Source organism: Syngnathus typhle, linkage group LG6, assembly GCF_033458585.1.
Source record: "Syngnathus typhle isolate RoL2023-S1 ecotype Sweden linkage group LG6, RoL_Styp_1.0, whole genome shotgun sequence".
NCBI classification, from domain to species: domain Eukaryota; kingdom Metazoa; phylum Chordata; class Actinopteri; order Syngnathiformes; family Syngnathidae; genus Syngnathus; species Syngnathus typhle.
Genome location: NC_083743.1, coordinates 7,107,986 through 7,125,359, shown reverse-complemented (window position 1 = coordinate 7,125,359; position 17,374 = coordinate 7,107,986). Strand labels below are relative to the sequence as shown.

General features: G+C 41.1%; 4 protein-coding genes across 4 annotated transcripts in view; 3 read left to right on the top strand and 1 right to left on the bottom strand.

Annotated features, from left to right (window-relative positions):
- The first annotated feature begins 1,274 nt into the window (after positions 1-1,274).
- LOC133156157 (uncharacterized) lies at positions 1,275-3,672 on the top strand. The gene is made up of 4 exons (XM_061281961.1): positions 1,275-1,312; positions 1,425-1,492; positions 1,683-1,773; positions 1,902-3,672. The coding sequence occupies exons 2-4, from the start codon at positions 1,435-1,437 to the stop codon at positions 2,665-2,667; spliced, it is 915 nt and encodes a 304-aa protein (XP_061137945.1). The 5' UTR covers positions 1,275-1,312; positions 1,425-1,434; the 3' UTR covers positions 2,668-3,672.
- Positions 3,673-3,767: 95 nt separating this feature from the next.
- LOC133155345 (zona pellucida-like domain-containing protein 1) lies at positions 3,768-6,437 on the bottom strand. The gene is made up of 9 exons (XM_061280574.1): positions 6,280-6,437; positions 5,973-6,199; positions 5,609-5,799; positions 5,227-5,299; positions 5,040-5,137; positions 4,869-4,952; positions 4,471-4,642; positions 4,285-4,384; positions 3,768-4,099 (listed from the first exon to the last, which is right to left on the bottom strand). Exons 1-9 carry the CDS (start codon positions 6,392-6,394, stop codon positions 3,939-3,941), a joined length of 1,221 nt encoding a protein of 406 aa, XP_061136558.1. The 5' UTR covers positions 6,395-6,437; the 3' UTR covers positions 3,768-3,938.
- Positions 6,438-9,221: 2,784 nt separating this feature from the next.
- On the top strand, positions 9,222-13,705 carry LOC133156018 (chondrolectin-like). Its single transcript, XM_061281750.1, has 7 exons — positions 9,222-9,437; positions 10,697-11,003; positions 11,674-11,831; positions 12,005-12,055; positions 12,247-12,324; positions 12,413-12,527; positions 12,826-13,705. Exons 1-7 carry the CDS (start codon positions 9,365-9,367, stop codon positions 13,142-13,144), a joined length of 1,101 nt encoding a protein of 366 aa, XP_061137734.1. The 5' UTR covers positions 9,222-9,364; the 3' UTR covers positions 13,145-13,705.
- A 1,412-nt stretch (positions 13,706-15,117) lies between these two features.
- Positions 15,118-17,374, top strand: part of LOC133155446 (serine/threonine-protein kinase SIK2-like) — a 29,430-nt gene continuing 27,173 nt past the window's right edge. The window contains exon 1 of the mRNA XM_061280773.1: positions 15,118-15,689. Coding sequence (XP_061136757.1) covers positions 15,552-15,689 — 138 coding nt within the window. The 5' untranslated portion in view covers positions 15,118-15,551. The remainder of the gene's footprint in view (positions 15,690-17,374) is intronic.

The window sequence follows — 17,374 nt, the reverse complement described above, 5'->3', positions numbered from 1 at the left end:
ACATTGCTCTATTTGTTCTTCTTGATGCAAGAATGAGCATGAAAGTGATTCATGATCTGGCCTGTGGCTTTGCTTGAGCGCTTTCCAATATTCTGTACCTCAAACACAACTCGCTAATACTGGCGGAGCGAGAGGGGGGCTGCAGAGGCACTGACCCCCTCATGTAAAAGTGGAGTTTATAAAAAAAAAAAGGGTTTTTTTTTGTGTGGACCTCTTGAAATATCTTTAGGGGACCCAAGGGGGGAAAAAATCCTAGCTCCCCCAGTATTTGCAAAAACTCTATTATGACCAACCATTATACGAATAGTACATTCATTCTTGAGCTGTGTTTACTCAGTAAAGGTGACATCGGTGTTATTCACATTTCGTGACTGTTCCATGCGTCATCGGGCATTCATATCTGGGAAGCAAATGTAAATTCGAAGAAACACCTCCATGCTTTCAGTTGTTGTTGTTTTAAATTATTGTCTTTTCCCCTGAGAACGCTTTCACAGAAAAGTTTAACCTGCAAATAGCTGTGGGTGCATGCCTGAGTGAAATAAATACAAATCAGGTTGTTAACCTTTGCTCCATTTTCTTGGTTCTACATTGCAGAAACTTATAGGATAAAAGGATCATTTTTTCCCAGATATCTCAGTATGTGTCGTGTACATTCGACATGCAGGAAGGTGATGTTTTCATGGACAGGAATGCACACATCGCTTATTATTGTGTTGACCAGACTTTGGACGACAGCTATAACCTAGTTAGCTCATCATGGCAACCGTGGACTATGACCTTGGGGTGACGAGTCGTGGCTTACCTAAGACCCACTTTAAGCAGCAGAACATGCAGCAATGGCATTGCATTTGTGCAAAAGTGCTAAAGTCCTTTTTACATCATCAGCATTGGTGATTGACTTATTTTTGGGTCTGTGTTGTGTTAACAAAAATGATTTGGACAAAAATAAAAAATAAAGGACCATTGCAGACGCTGCCTCATTTGTACATCATGAAATTAATAATACCTCGTAGACTTTCCCCATTATCATAATTGAAGATTGCTTGTTTATCTTCATGGTTATATTTGAGGATATTATCTGAAAGTGGTTTGACATCATTATCTCTAATCATGCTATGTCCATAAAATGAAAGTTTTAGAGCAGTTCATCTGTGTGCGTAGTGTGTTTGTGAGTGCAAGTGTGCTATGTTGTGTTCCGTCACCCGTGTGACCCTCCACGTGTTGACTATTGACACAGGCAAGATCTGATAACAAGGCGCTTTATAAGGCCGACAGTGCCGAGAGGTTGCTCTATAGACACCTTGAAGCTCAGGTAAGGGCCAACAATGGTTTCTCTGTCTTTCCTTGACTAAAAATACAGAATGTATGAAGATAATACAATTTTCATGGCAGAGTCAAGGATTAATGTATTCTATCCTCCACAGAAAAGAAAATATGCATTCAGAAAAAGTGATCGTCATCATTTGCACCTTTGCCATCTTGGCAATTTCAGGTATTTTATTTTCAATATTATTGTCAATAGAGTATCACTGTATTCTTGTATGAATTTCACCATTTTACCACTTTTACAAAAACATTTTTATTGTATTATATTTTTATTATTATTTATTATTTATTTTTATATAGTTTATATATTTATTTATTTTATTTTTATTATATTTATTATATTTTTTTTCTTGCAGCTTACCCACATCGTGGCACCAGGGATGTGACCTGGACTGATTCCAAGGCCAATCAGGCTCAACCCAAATCAGAAATCACAAAAGAAGCAGAGTAAGTTGATATTTTAGGACAGCATACTGTATATTTATTAGTATGTTTTGAATCTTTATTTATTTGTAATTGGGAGCCGCAACTAATTCATAGCCAAAATATTCAAACAGAGTGGTTATGTCCCGTAGTAAAATCTACAAGAGCCAAATTGACGACAGCAGCCTCTACCACAACGAGGACGAGTACAACAAAAACCCGTTTACGGATGAAATGCAGCGTAAGATCATCGGGGAGTCAGACCGCCTTCGAGCCCGTTTGCATCAGGAACTGGCACAGCTGAGGGAGAGGCTGGCTCCGTCCCCAGCCCACCTCGCCTCCATGCTGGCCAGCGTGAGGGAACGCTTGGCCCCGCTCGCCCAGCAACTCGACAACAACACACACGGCCTGTGCAACCAGCTCAAGATGTACGTCAGTCCGGAGGTCAACCCGTATCCGGAGGTCCACGGCTGGATGACGCAAGAGCTGGAGCAGAGTGCCTCCAAGATGGCTGACATCCTAGCTGAATTTATGTCTCAAACCAGAGAGGTGACGGAACGCCTGAGAGAGATGAGTGAGGTGGAGGTGACTCATGAGGATTTCTGGCGTGGATTTAGTTCTAGGCTAGAATCAGAAGTGAAGTCACTCAAGGCAGAGGTGCAGAATAGTTTGGAGACTCTTAAAGCAGAACTCGCCGATCAGTCTGAAAGCGTGCGGCCCCTCAAGGCTGCGGTGGAATGCTTCTGCCAACTCCAAACTTCTCAAGCCAGGATTGAGAGATTGCTCACGTCAATGGAGGAGGAGCTGGAAGTCCAGTTGAGTTCTTCCCACCCTGTATATTCTGGTGGCTTATTGCAGGAAGACTTCTCTGTCAAACTGTCCGCTCTCATCCAGGACATTTTGCATTCAGTGCAGTGACATGTCAATACAGAGACGATAAACTGAGACACCCTCACCCGCTTGTTTGTTTAGCACATTGTTGGCTTACGAGGTAGTGACCAGCCTTTACATAACCTACTGGGTCAAAGGTAACCCAAATTGGGTGAAATCGCTCATCCACCACTGCATAGGTGTCAAACCCAACGCCCGGGGGCCAGATACGGCCCACCACATCATTTTATGCGGCCCGCGAAGACAAAGTTTGCATCGAATTTGTGTCATTACTGAAATTGTCCTCACTTTAAAAAAAAAACAAATAGGGACATTGCTTGCAATTTTTATTACAATTCGTCTTTTTTAAAATATTTGATTCCAAAACGAGTTATTCATCGGTTTGTTGTGGAGCTGATAGTGTATGACATGTCAACCCAGCGAATCGGGGTGAAGATTTGAACCAGCACGTCGGGTCAAGATTTTGTTCCATCAATAGGTAGAAACGATAACAAGAAATGTGTTTCCGGAATATCAATATAGCTGCCATTGAAAATTCTTGTGTTTAAAGTCAGCAGTTACCATTAACAGTTTCTAATAATGTTACCAGTCCTGCAATTCTAATGGATGTTCTTCAAATGTAAATCGAGTTTTTCTCTTCAATGTCACGAAAACCATCACATGCACTCCAGGAAGGATTTTTGCAGGATTCGTCCTTATTTTCAAAATGGCTTCCTCTAATGAACATTTGAAGGGAAATCTTGTTGTGACAAGTTACAATCCTGAAACTTTTAGTTAGTAGTTGCTTGTCAAATGTTTTTATTGTTTTGTGTGTTAACACAGACATTTTGTTGTATTTTTTTTGTATATACAAAAAAAACTGTTAAAAAATATATTTTGTTGTTGGTGTTTGTTTCATGTTTGTAGTGAAGTATTTTACAGTACATATGTAAACGTTAGGGCACTACATGATGTGTATATATAGATTTTTTTTTGTCAATAATTATGTAAATATTTTCTATATTGCTATAAACAAACTCATGGGAAATGTAACTGGAAATGATTCTGTGTTTTATTTGAATCTCACAAGAACGGAAACACTACAGTACAAATGAATGACAGGAAGTAGATAAAGGCATTTGCTTTAACACAAAAATAATTTGAACTGCCTTTCATCCATTCAACAATTTTCTACTGGAAGATGGCTGGAAATATAACATGAATGCAAATATTTGCTACTTTGATTTCTGATGTTTAATGAGATGTTGTTGTTTTTTAATAGATGGAGTACATCTTGGGTTGTAAACATAATATTGGGATCAGTTGAAGTCATGAGGTAAATGGCGCGTCCTCCAAAACCTCTTGAGTACAAACCAGCCGCCAAGAACCAACAGAGCGCAGGCGGCCGATCCAAAAACCACCCCAACAACCAGGCCCGTCACATTCAGGTCATTATTCCGAGATTCCAAATTATTGTCACCTGATGGTATACAGAAGATAAAAAAATGTGAATGCTTCCTAGCTAAAGCTATGCATGTGAGCAACATATACTCACTGTAGGTTTCTGCAGCAGGCCTGTCTGTGGGTTGCAAAGAAAAAAAGAAGTGGGGGAAAAGTCAAATATTTGTCAAAATACATAAACAAGTCAATAGTGGCTCCTCCTACCTTCTCCGGAGGTGTAAAGTGGTCCAACGGAAAGAGTGGCTGAGTCTCTTCCCTCCTGTCCGAAAGGAGTCAAGGACCTTTTTTTTCTCTTGTTACAAGCCTGAGGAATAACCAAAAGATGTTAAATTTAAGGAATGTCTTTAACCAAGGGAAATTTTAAAAAATGGACGATTTGTTTTTGCTCACGTTCAAGAGTTCTTCACATTTAGTGGGCTCACAGAGTCTGACAATGCAATGTAGGTAGATGCTAGACTTGGTCTGATCATGGTGTTGAACAAAGCGGAAGGCCTCAAAATCAAAGCGGGCAAAATCCGAGTTCCCGTTGGTATTTATTGCCGCCATTGTGTCCACTGAACACCTGATGGGGAGTAAATATTGACATTTCTATCAAACGACAAATTGCAGCGTAAAAGGTCTTCTGACTAACATTGCTGTTACACTGAAATCGAGTTTTAATCGTAAACAAACACAAATGTTGGAACATTGGGCAGTGAGCTGTTGTCCAAACATAAAATCTGTTTTCGATTACATGTGATGGTCAATATCTGTCTTCCATCCAAGAAGTGTGTTTTTTGCAATCGTACCCAGTGAAGAAATTGTGTTGCTCGGTTTGCGACACATTATAAGCACTGGGAGTTCCGAAGCAGTGATCCAACAGCACGTGGAAGCTGGAGCAAACAGGCCAACCACTTAGTGTTTTGCCAAGGAACATAGCGTGTTTGGCTAAAGTTTATTCTAAGAGTTTTATGACCTACTTTGCAGTCAGGTTCACAGCCTTTACTTCCACGTAGATCCTCGTTCGTAGCTGTAGTCCTGACGAGGGGACGATTAACGGGTAGCCATAGTCGGAGTCCTACAGATGTATGGAAAAAAAACCAGAAAGAAACTGAATAGAGATTAATTTTTGCATTTACACGTCTGAACACGTCCAAGCTTACTTACATTATAGACGTTCATTTTTAGCGTGTCAACGAAGCTTCCATTGTTGTCATTCGTTGCCACCGAAACCGAAGAGCTAAAAATACACGCCAGGAAAAAAAATGAAATCAATCAAGAAACAAAAGAACCGATATTTGTTCAAAATAAATAAATGAATAAATGAATAAATGAATAAATGAATAAATGAATAAATGAATAAATGAATAAATGAATAAATGAATAAATGAATAAATGAATAAATGAATAAATGAATAAATGAATAAATGAATAAATAATTAAAATTAAAATTAAAATTAAAATTAAAATTAAAATTAAAATTAAAATTAAAATTAAAATTAAAATTAAAATTAAAATTAACTAGCCAGTAGTTTCCATGGTTACTCACGCCACTATCTGTGTGTTGTTGACAAGGTACTCTAAGGGATAGCGGCAGGAGAAATGATAGTAGAGGTCCGTGTTGTAACTGATCACGCCCTGCTCAGTTCTGGGGGTGTCGACGAAGCCTGTGATGATGACCGACTGGATGCTGAGGAAGTTGCTGAAGGGTCCCGTGGGGTCCGGAGTCTCATCCACAATCTTAATCGGAACAGAGCCAAAGCAAAGTCATCATGTAAGTGAATTTGAAAAGTCATTTGTCATATATTGTTGATGTGAATATTGGACTTTTTTTCTGCCCCAACACATCCAGGAAATCTTTTGTCTGTGACTACCGCACTATCCAATCATCTTCCACCAGACATGGTTCTGACCTGCAGGGATTGTCGGCAGGGGTTTTGGTCACTGTGGTTGACCGGAAGCAGGTAACGAATGATGGGGGGATCCACACTGGAGTCAATGGAACCCTGGCACTCTGTCACGTTGTGCTCCCCGTTTAGCGCCATGCTAGACGAATTGAATCCCGCCCACTGGGCCGTGCACAGGTTGAGCTCCAGCGTGATCGTGGTGATGCCGCAGTCGGCTGTCAGGTCTGAGCTATCTTCAAAAACATGACGGAACAAACTCCAAAACCCAAACTCCAAAAATTAACAATAAATAGTTGTTTTGGGGAATAGCTACCTGGGAGCCTGTCATACTCAGAGGAGCAATTGTAGAGGCAGAGGGTGGGATGCAGCAGTATGGCCAGCAGAGGAAGACAAAGGGGGATGAGACTCATCTTGTTAGAATGCGGCATGTCACGTCAGTCGTGTGCACTAAGAGGGAGCAACATTGCAACAGCCCAAAGTAATGTTATTGATTTATTTCAAAAAATGTATATAAATATTATTTGGAAAACCAGTCACAGATATGCAATATAATCAAATGAAGTGTAATGCATGTATTCATATTATAATCTTTTAAAAGCTAAAATAATATGTCTAATATGTATTGCTAAGTATTTATTATATATATTTATCATGTTTATTGATATATAAATAGTAATTATTTAATAAAATTGTCATTGAAGACAGTTCATGAAATGGAAAAAAGTTCAACAGTAAATGCATGGAGATAACAAAATAAAAAGAAAGATATTCATTCATTATTAATATTTTGAAAAATCCAAATAATAATGTGTTTAAATCAAATAAATAAAAATAGATAGCCTTACCTGTCCGGTACCTGAGCAGCTGTTTGTCTGAGCCTGTCATCCAAGGTTACTTTTATAGGATGAGACCTCCTTGAGACACCTAAAACCTCCAAGGTGTGTCTCACAAGCCGTCTCCTCAGATAATTTTAAACCCTTACACCAAAAAACAAATGAACACTTCCTAGCAAACACCTCAAGTTCACTTTTGTTGCAGTTTTGTAACACTGGCAAAAGATTACATTTAACAACAATGCAATTTACAGAGAAGAGTCAGATTTTGTCTAGTTTATTTTTAGTTATGCAAAAAATAACAATTCACTGCTTGGGGGTAAACATCACATCCGTAGCTAAAATATCATTTTTGGAGATTAACAGGCATGAATGGCACTTTGATGAGAAATACTGTGCAAAGCTGTAAACCGATCACGTTTGCCAAAAGCTATAAAGTGTCCAAGCAAACAGGACTAAACTTTTTGTAATTTCCCTTGCATGTCAAAGCTGACTTTTGTCTCATTTGTATGCTGTATGATATAGTGCACATAGCTACAGGCAACATCAACTGCTCAAGTGAGAGAGTGTCATTGTTCACAAGAGGAGACAAGAAAAGAAGCATTAATCTGCCCCATGATGAGACGGGACATTTGTTATACTATCCACAAATCACGTCACACCATACTATCTCCATCACTCATGGTTTACGTCCTAAGATTCATCGACAAAAAACCTTTGAAAATATCATATCTCTCCAAGCTAATCACACTATTCTTCCTCCTGATAATCCATTTGGGTAAATGGGTTATTTAAAGGTAGTGAATGTGCTGGAACAAGATGTCCCAAAGTCGCATTATTATCCTGAGAGGAACAAATAGAAATGAATCACAAAGGCAAAATGGAAATGGACAATATTGGTATTATTTTACGGATTAGACGGTTTAATTCCTCAAGGCTGAAGGGAGGATGTTGAGTTGATTTGGGTAGGAAAATATACACTGGGAATTGCACACGTGATCACCTATGTGCACCCACTTCATCGAATGTAACATTTTGCAATTACAAAAGTATTACAGGAAAAACAAAAAAAAAATTACTGTGCAAATGTATTCATACTCATCAACAGGCACGTTAGCCTTAAGTGCGTATCTCTGCTGCTGTCTAGTGGCCATAAAAGGACAAACAAATGTGTCAGAAAAGTCCCAGGATTTCTTTCTTTTTTCACCTTCTTTCTTATACTTCTAGGCCAGATGGTGTTAACGAAACAAAACATAAGAAAATAATAGAATAGTAGAAGGGAGTTAATTGAGGATCTCCAGACAAGTATTTAAATTCTTTAGTAAATCTTGCATTGAAAGAGAAGCATTGCTCTTCACTTTTCAACTTTGGCGGCCTTCTGTGAAATTAAAGATACATTCCTGCAAAGAGTCAACAATCACTTGTGTGTCTGCCACCAGTGAGTTTCAGTGGAAATGAGAAACACGCAAACCCGAGTCTTCATCACATGACAAAAAATCATGCGCTTGCATCCTAATCAAATCATGCCCAGAGCACCACCCAAAAAAAGGACTGAAAAAGTAAACGATATAGGATAAAACCAGTTTATTTCCACAATTGTGATCAAGTCTGATTTATTTGGAGGAGTGTAATTTAAATCTCTGTTTCATAATGCTCAACTCAATGCTAGGGCACGATCTGGAAATTCTGGAAATTAAGATGAAAGAAAAGCAAGGAACAGGAAGTATGGAGTTAAAAAAAATGATTTCCTCTCTTTCCTCTGGACTGCTTCCTGTCCAATGGTCAATATATGCAGCACACTTCTCCACCAATTCTCTCATCACAATGTCTGTTTTTTTTTTCCCAGCAACATGCTATTGGGCCAAGAGTTCGCCAGACGTGAATAATGCGTTTGACAGCAGATCCGCTCTCACTCACACTCTTAGCACACTTCATTGCTGCTTTTCAAGTCAAGATTGACTCTGTGCTCTCCTTATGTGTTATTTCTCCCCAGACGGCATTCACTCTTTGTGGTCTGTGTGTTCAGTTGTCCATGCACCCAGAAACTAACTGCATCAAGCTCGTTACACGGCCACATCCCAAACTACAAGGGGTGTGCACATTTATGCAATCCGATTGTTTCAGTTGTTTATCTCCCATCTCGAAAAATATTTCACTTTTCATTTGTTTGTAAATGTTGAAAGTCACATTAATGTTGTGAACTATGAATTAAGTACATTATTTTTAAAATACTTTATTATGAAATGTTCAACAATGTAAGACAAAAACAGAGATGCCTCTTGTGCTGATCAGACTCCTTCAAATTATAAAGTGACATTACTTTTTTGTGCTTTGTCTTTTTAACTGAGGAGGGGGGACCCTGGTGGTCTCATCCCCCCTTCTGTCAGACGCCGAGCGCACGACCCACTTTTCCATCCACATCCCATTTCATCGCGAGTCTTGGTTGGCCCTGGTGCGCCTTCGTGTTCGTCACGAGTTTTTCTGTCGCGAAAACGGCGTGATTCAACGATTTCGGTTTGTTTTCGCTATAACGGCGCAGCAGCACACCGACGTGAACATGTCGAGATGGATTTTATGAGGCTGTTCGGCGCCCTGATCGCCTTCCTCTTCCACAATGGGTGCGCTTCTAAAATCAATGGTAAGACGCCAACACTTGCTTGACTCGGAGTTTCTAGTTTTCTTTAAAACTTGCATGCGTCTTTGTGCATTTAATAATAATCGGCAACAATTGCTTGTTTTTGCACAATCTGCTGAGATTTTAAATATTGTGAGAGGGACTGAGAAAGGGGAAAAGCGCGTTGGCATTGTTATTATTAACAGGCGGCGTGATGTGGAAAATATCAACAGCCACATGTTGTTTTCGTCTCAGCTGCTCAGTCAGGAGGTCCCATCTTGAGTTCGACTAAACAGCTTTAATCCTGACGCCAGTAGCAGGAAATACGATCACAAATCACTCGCGGAGTTGCTTTTATACTAGTTTTTCATATAATTCAAATATTTGGGCCAAAGCTGTCAAGCCAAAATAACAGATGAAAATGATCAGAAAGTTGCACAGGAATGAATTGTTCCGCCAAAATCAATACAAAAGTTGCAGACAGCAGTCTATCCTTCACTTTAATGTTGTGATTGTTGGGTGAAAAAAACTAGTGTCAGTGCTGACAAATTGGTAATCAAGTCCAAATGATATTTTAGGTTTTATAAAGGAAGATGAGTTAGGATACATTGGCTGTATTTCTTTCGGTCCACTACTGAATATATATATATATTTCATAAAATGTTGAAAAGCAATCAATTATTCAATATCTGGTAAGTGACATCTGATTGATTAAAGCCAGTGCTTCCCAGTTATTTTCTGTTTTCTGTTAAGAAGAAAACATCTCACACTCCTGCAACTCAGTGAAATTTATATAAATTTACATCCACACACAATAATGAATAACTTTATTAATTTTGTTTTCTTTTAGTCTGTAACAGAAAAGATTTGAAAAGCAGCAATGCGGTTGAAATTGAAAAAGAAATGAAAGCGATGTTTTTGCAAAACAAATAACCCCCCAAAAATATATTTTTTTGCCTGGTTCAACTTAAAAGAAAATTAGCAAACTGGCCGATGATGAAATTAAGGTCACAAATGCAATCCCCATGATGTAAAGTAACTGGCGGCCCTACTTTACATCATGGGGATTTCATTTGTGACCTATGTCACAAAAGTTATTTAACTTTTATTTGATAATTGAAATTGATAATGAAATTCTGGTCCTCTGACAAATATCATTGATGATCTCTGCTGTGTAGGCATTCCCAGTGCAATACAGCCCCATTTGCTTTCTAATTTTTCAACCACGTGAGAACCACGGTCAGCCTCTTGTTCTCTCTCTCATGGCTGATGTTTCTGTCCAGGCCAAAGGATCTGCCGGCGAGGGACGGAGCGTCCATGCTATAAAGTGTCCTACATCCAGGACAGCAGGCGAAGGCTGACGTACCAAGACGCCAGACAGGCCTGCAGATCGGACGGAGGAGATCTCCTCAGCATCGAAACAGAAAGCGAGCAGCGACTGATCGAAAGATTCATACAGCAGCTCCACGCCGCCGATGGAGATTTCTGGATTGGCCTTCGACGCAGCCCGCAGCGTTTCAGGACTGGCAGCGTCAACCCGGGATGCCCGTCCCAGTACTTTTGGCTGGACGGGAGCAAAGCCAAGTTCAGGTTGTTTTTCTTTTCACAGATGCAACTCAGAAATTGTCCTTGCGTGTGCTATGTTGGTGTTTCCACTGCTGCTTCAAGACTGATAACCACAGACATTATTTTGGGGAAAAAATTGGAAAATAGCCGGTGTCATAAAAAATTTAATCACTATTGGTTTAAATGAGTCATTGTTGGGAGTATATCCAGTTAGCTCTAGCAGTTTTACACAGCAAAACAAAATGATGTGAAATAACAATATAGGAAGCAGAGGGTGTACTGCTTCACAGTCAAGAGGTCATGGGTTCAAATTTCTTCCTGGGCTTGCCTGAGTTGTCTTTGGGTACTCAGCCGCATGCCAAAACATGCATGTTAGGTTCACCATATTTTCAAAATTAGCGGTGTCAAACTCATTTTTTGTCTCAGGCCACATGGTAGTTATTAGGGATTGGACCGTAGTCTAAAAAATGGAGTCTCGTTCAAATGCTCTGCGTGGGACAGTTCACCATTATAGACAGCACTTTTTCTGTTTTTCAGTTTTCTTTATATTCACGTCGCATATGTGTGTGCAGGGGAGCTGCTAGGGGGTGGCCAGGGGTGGCCAAATAATCAATGCTATAGAATAGAGTGACTGGAGTGATTGAAGAGATTCCGATTCAAATTAATTTGAGCATTTGAACCTTGTGCCTTTCAGGAACTGGCACTGGGACGAGCCTTCCTGCGGCGGGGAAACGTGTGTGGTTCTTTACTACCAACCGTCTGCACCACCCGATGAGGAAGGCCATTTCCTCTTCCAGTGGAATGACGACAACTGCAATGCCAAGAACAACTACGTTTGCAAATATCCAAAAGGTGAGCCACAGGAACACATAAATACAGTTTTCTGACATTAAATCAGCATGTACAGTGTTTCCAACTCTCATAGTCTGTTAGTGGTTTTTTTGTTTTGGTTTTTGTGCTGTACCTGTTGATTAAATAACCGTATGTTGTGCAACTGAGGAAACCCAATCTCTTTATATTTTCAGAGAAGACGACAGTATTTACAGAAGCAGGGCGAGGGAACGCAGCACATGCAGGTACAACATGTACCATATGAAGTCTCAAGTGTCCGATGCCTCAAGGCTTGAAAATGCATTCAGACAAACATACAGTTTGTCCTTGCTCAGTTTCGAACTTATGATTCCACTTTCTAACTGGACGGATCATTAATAAGACATTTTGAATTATTTTTCCATAAACATGGAGTCATTTCTTTTGTTCCCCACAGTTCCTACAGTGATGCCAAATATATTCTTCACAACATCAAGTGGCGAGACGATTAAAGTAGGAATGCCTGAGTCATCAGGTTGGAAGAAAACGGACTGTTTTACACTCAACCAAGTATATTTTGGAATAATATTTTGAAAGCTGTTTTTTTTTGTTCTCCCTTTCAGTATCTTTCTCCGACAACTCCTTGTATGTTCCCTACATCCTGTACGCAACCATTCCTGCACTACTGCTGCTATTGCTTGCGGTTTCGGGCTTCTTCTGCTACAAACAAGCTAAGCGGTATGAACCAAAACACAAATATTTATCTAACGTCTCCAAAAACATTGCCTCTTTTCCATGATACAGTATGAACAGGGCAATATTCACTTTTGAGTACTAGCACTGTTCAAGTTTTTACAACTATGACTGGATTTGGGTTGGAGAACTTCTGTGCATGGGCGGATCTAGGATTTTTTTTTTCTTTGGGGGGGCCTTGGTGGCGAGCAAGGATATCAACTCTAAACTCAAACTTACCTACAAACTGTCTATAGACCTATTGAATCAGAGGCTTTTATTTATCTTTTTTTTCTGCCTTCAGGAGAAAGTCAAAAACCAAAAACTCAACCGGCCAACCAAAACCATGGATGCCCACCGAAGCATCAACTTGCCCTATTCAAGGACCCTATGCCTTCAGTGACATCACCAGACTTTCTCACCTGACTCCGGACAGCACCCTACCAGCTGACTTCAAAACCAAGTACCCGTATGCTGCTACAAAGGAACCCCAGTGGAATGAGTATGAGAATGTATATTTAGCGGACAGGGAGAGCGGCTTCGTGACAAATGACATCTACGAGACCACTGGAGCTCACTGTCGCCCTCAGCCTGGTTGGGTCGAAAATGAGATCTATGGGTAGGATGATACACTCTTCTGCGGCCTGCCAGGTGCGAGCTAAGGAATCTTACCCTGTCAGACTAAAGGACGTATTCTTTATCCTCCTTCTCTACCACATGCCCGGTGCAGGATACCTGAACATGTGCCTGTGACTGGAAACTATACTACCACGTTGTTCTGGATCTACAGTAGAACTAGTAGGACTTGAGACTATTAATGTCATGCATATTGTCAATGTACCAAAAAAGAAAATTGATCAATGGCTAAAAACTCAATTACTGCTGCATATAAAAGAATCCGTTCAACACAGTCCCGCATGCTTAATGTCTGGAATGAGTGAAGCAGGTTATGCAATCACAGATGTTTTGATTGTATCCATTTTGCTTCTTGTGGTTTACATTGTCCCCTTTTATCCATCATTTCTGTCGAGTTATGTAACAGCAGTTTTCATTTCAAAGAGCCAGTGATTAACCCAAATATTCCGCCTTGTCAGCTTGCCCGCAAATGCAGCGCTTTCTATATTTGGTTCAGCATGTTTTCTTGCGAGGTTGTATTCATTTAATAAAATGATTCAGCAGGATAATTCTGGCCTTTTCCTCTGAACTTGAAGAGTGACGTCATTTCATTCTTGATGTAAAGAAACAGGACATGTCGAACCTTGGATGACAGAACGTAACGTGACCCCTGCGAAGCATAAAGCTGTGAGCCTACCTGACTGTTCGATAAACTTCCGTGACAATGAACAGATTTGTAGGAAATTTTAGACATGTCATGGATTCACTCACCAGCGTGCCTGTCTCACAAATAATCTCTGACCGAACGAGTACCGTTCGGGTCTACGTGTGTCATGGAAAGCTGCAGCCAACCCAGTCAAGAAGAGGCTGAGTATGTTCTTGGAGAACGCTCGACAGGAAATGCCAAAAGCACATCTGGAACTCTTACATTCAGGAAGTCTAGTGCGTGACAGCAGGGGCCTTCAGAGCACAGCTCTGCCTGTCTACAGTCCACCGCTCAGTGGGAGACAGCTGCCTGTGGGCTGTACATCAAAACGTGACACTTGCTTGGTCACATTGTACTGTATTAATACACAGTACATACGGTATACTATTTATATTGTTTATTGTATAGATGCAACATACCTTGTATGTAAATAATACATATTGCGTATATATTTAAATAGATGTAGCTGCATAGATATTTTTAGTTCAGTCATGTAACTAAAGACGAAATTGTCCATTCTTGTGAATGTGACTTGTTGATTGACAAATGTGTGCTCTTTGATTGACAGGAGCCCAGTTCATGGAGTGTGCTGTCACTAAAGATGGGTTCACCAGCAGCCCCCGTGAAAGATTTGGATGTATGGATCCACCATTCAATAAAGGTTTAATAAATAAGGATAAGCCGTTTAGAAAATGGATGGATTGATGGGATTACTGTACGTAGCCTTGTTGCAATTGCCTTGTTTAGCCTGCAAGAGGTGCTATGACGTAGCTGATCAGGACGCTTGGGGCTGATAAAATGTTTTGTACTGTATATCACGAGGACTTGTATCAATGCTATGAAGTTTTAATTAGATTTCTCTATAATTGTTTAGTACGCATCATAAGGATCTGTAATGCATTACAACTATACGTCCTCAGAAGTTCCAAATTTCAAAGAATGTACAGAATGTCCACACATGCTGCACGGCACTTTTTTTTTTGACCCACGTGACAAAAAAAGGCAAATGAAGCTGAATATGAACATTAACCCCTTTCGTACCTCGCAAAAAAAAAAATTATGAAGCACCTGCATGAGCTGCACAAAAGAAAGTTACCTTATGCATGCAAGCAAGGGCGATGGATGGGCAGGCAAGGCAGTAGAGCAAACATGCATTTCGGAAGAGCAATTTTACCGGTTGACGTAAGAGGTGGGTCTGGTTGTCGTGGCAACCGATTGGCACCGAAGTGTGGAGCGGCGCCGTGGCCCCGCCCCGTGTACAAATACCCCCATGGCTTTGACGTCAATGCACGTCAGGCGGAGAACATGATGCCTCTTTGCGAGGCAACTCGTGTGTGCTGGCTGGCTGGCTGGCTGAGAGAGAGGACCGCGAGCTGATTCGGAAACAGTAGAGCACCATTGTGGCTGCAGGAAGGTGACATACAGGGTTTGCCCCCACGCCCCCCCCCCCAAAAAAGAGAGAGAAAAGAAGAGAATGGACCTCCTCGTGTCCCCGCCGTTTTGAAAGAATACGCCGACAAATAACTAAAGTATTTTTTTTTAAATGGACACGCTTCGAATGGCGGCGGTGGTGGAGGCAGAAGCCGGTGGTTAGTTTAAGCTTGTTGGTGTGCAAAAGCTGAAAGAAACCCGTGTGAGCACCCCACGCCACCATCATCACCCCCCAGCTCGTCCTCCGCCGCCGAGACAGTCCCGTCGTCGAGAACAGCATGGTCATGGCTGACAGCGTCCAGAAACCGCTGCTCCGGGGTCCGGTTCGTGTGGGCTTCTACGACATCGAGCGCACTTTAGGAAAGGGCAACTTTGCCGTTGTTAAACTGGCCCGACATCGTATAGCCAAGACGGAGGTGAGTTGAAAAAAAAAAAGTATTGCGAAGTGGTTAGCTTGGAAGCTAACTTAGGCTACTGTGGAGTTCGATTCGAGTTACATAACTTTTTAGCCACTGACGCCCTGTGCATTTGGGGACGAGATTTTGGAAGCAAAACAAAGTTGGTTCGGTGAAGTGTGTGTTGTTAGCCCCCCCAGGTTGGCGGAAGGCTGACAGCCTGCACGTTTAACCCTGCTTGGCACGCTCCACTGCCGGTAAGAGCAATGAGCGTGAGCGCTGCTGGGAAACACAAATTGTAAACATGCATGGCTCCATGGTGGACGTTCATTTGGCATCATGATTCACTTTGAAAGATGTCTGGATACCGTTTAACTAATAAATGGGACATTTGTGTCATCCTTTTTTTTTTTTTTTTTTTAACCCAATGACATGTTACTAAAACAGAATAGACATGTCAACCTTGGCGACATGAAATAAGACACAATATGGTGATACGTTATAACAAAATTATTATTTTTGATTCCTAGCAAGACGAATGTCACTGTAAAGAGTTGGAATTAAGAAACGGTATTCTAATTTTGTCAATATGGTAAGAATTAGGGATGTTATGACATTTAAAGGATTCAAAAGCCTGTCAAAACTGTAAATATCTTTCTCCATTGTTACAATGGAATGGCCTGTGACTGAAACAGTACTGTACTGTACCAGATTCGACCTGCCTCCTCCTTTTATGTAGCCTGCAAAAAAATAAAAAATCGTATGCAGCAACTTAGTTTTCATCATCTTCGTTTTTAATCCTGTTTTGCTGCAAAACCGTGCAAAATTCCCACGTCTTTCTCACCTGCATTTTACGCCTAACCCAGCAAAACAGGATCAATTGTCACAACTGTGTGCTCTTGCAGCTCTTAGATGTGCGATGACGTCAGCAGCGGCGTAACATGTAAATTACATTTTTGAGAGCAGCCATTTTTTTGAACACACTAGTGACAGAATTGCCAACGACTGTTTTTTCCTCAAACACAGGTGTCATACCGCCTCGGTCAAAGCTGCGACATGAACACCCATGAACACGGAATATTTAGCAAGTACAGAACCTGTACTTTCTGTCCCCGACACTGCCACCTGCATTTATACTTTATGTGCTAATTACTAAGCAATTTTTATTTGGGTTCTGAAAACACACACAGTACAACCATATATGATTTCACCTCAGTTCATGTTGGGCAGCTCTATTTTATTCTTGTGCTTTTACAGGAGTGGCGACCAAGGTAGTTTCTCTGTCTTTGTGCCCACCATGTGCCCTGCAGCTGACCCACAAAGTGTCACCATGTACCATGCACCTGTACCTTTTGTGCTTATGACCCACACAGCCATCCCAACCAGCGACCAAGCAAAGATCCTGTCTGGGTGTAAACACAGCCGTTCCGTATCTGGGGCGAGCTTCATGGGTCGGCGGTCTGGTTACGTAAGCCAAATCATGACGTGATTTAGTGGGTTTCTTGTGCCTCTGGTTCTGAAGAGTAGGATACACTGGAGAGATCTGTGTTTGGGATGTGTTCAGCTGCACGCACGCAGTCCACTGACATTGCTAGATTTGACATTCGAAACACTCTCAGGCAAAGCGCCACAAGGAGGGGGGTGGGGTGGGGGTTACAGAGATCCGAATTCTTGACGTCATCTTGCAAAGGGGGCCTTGCGTGCTT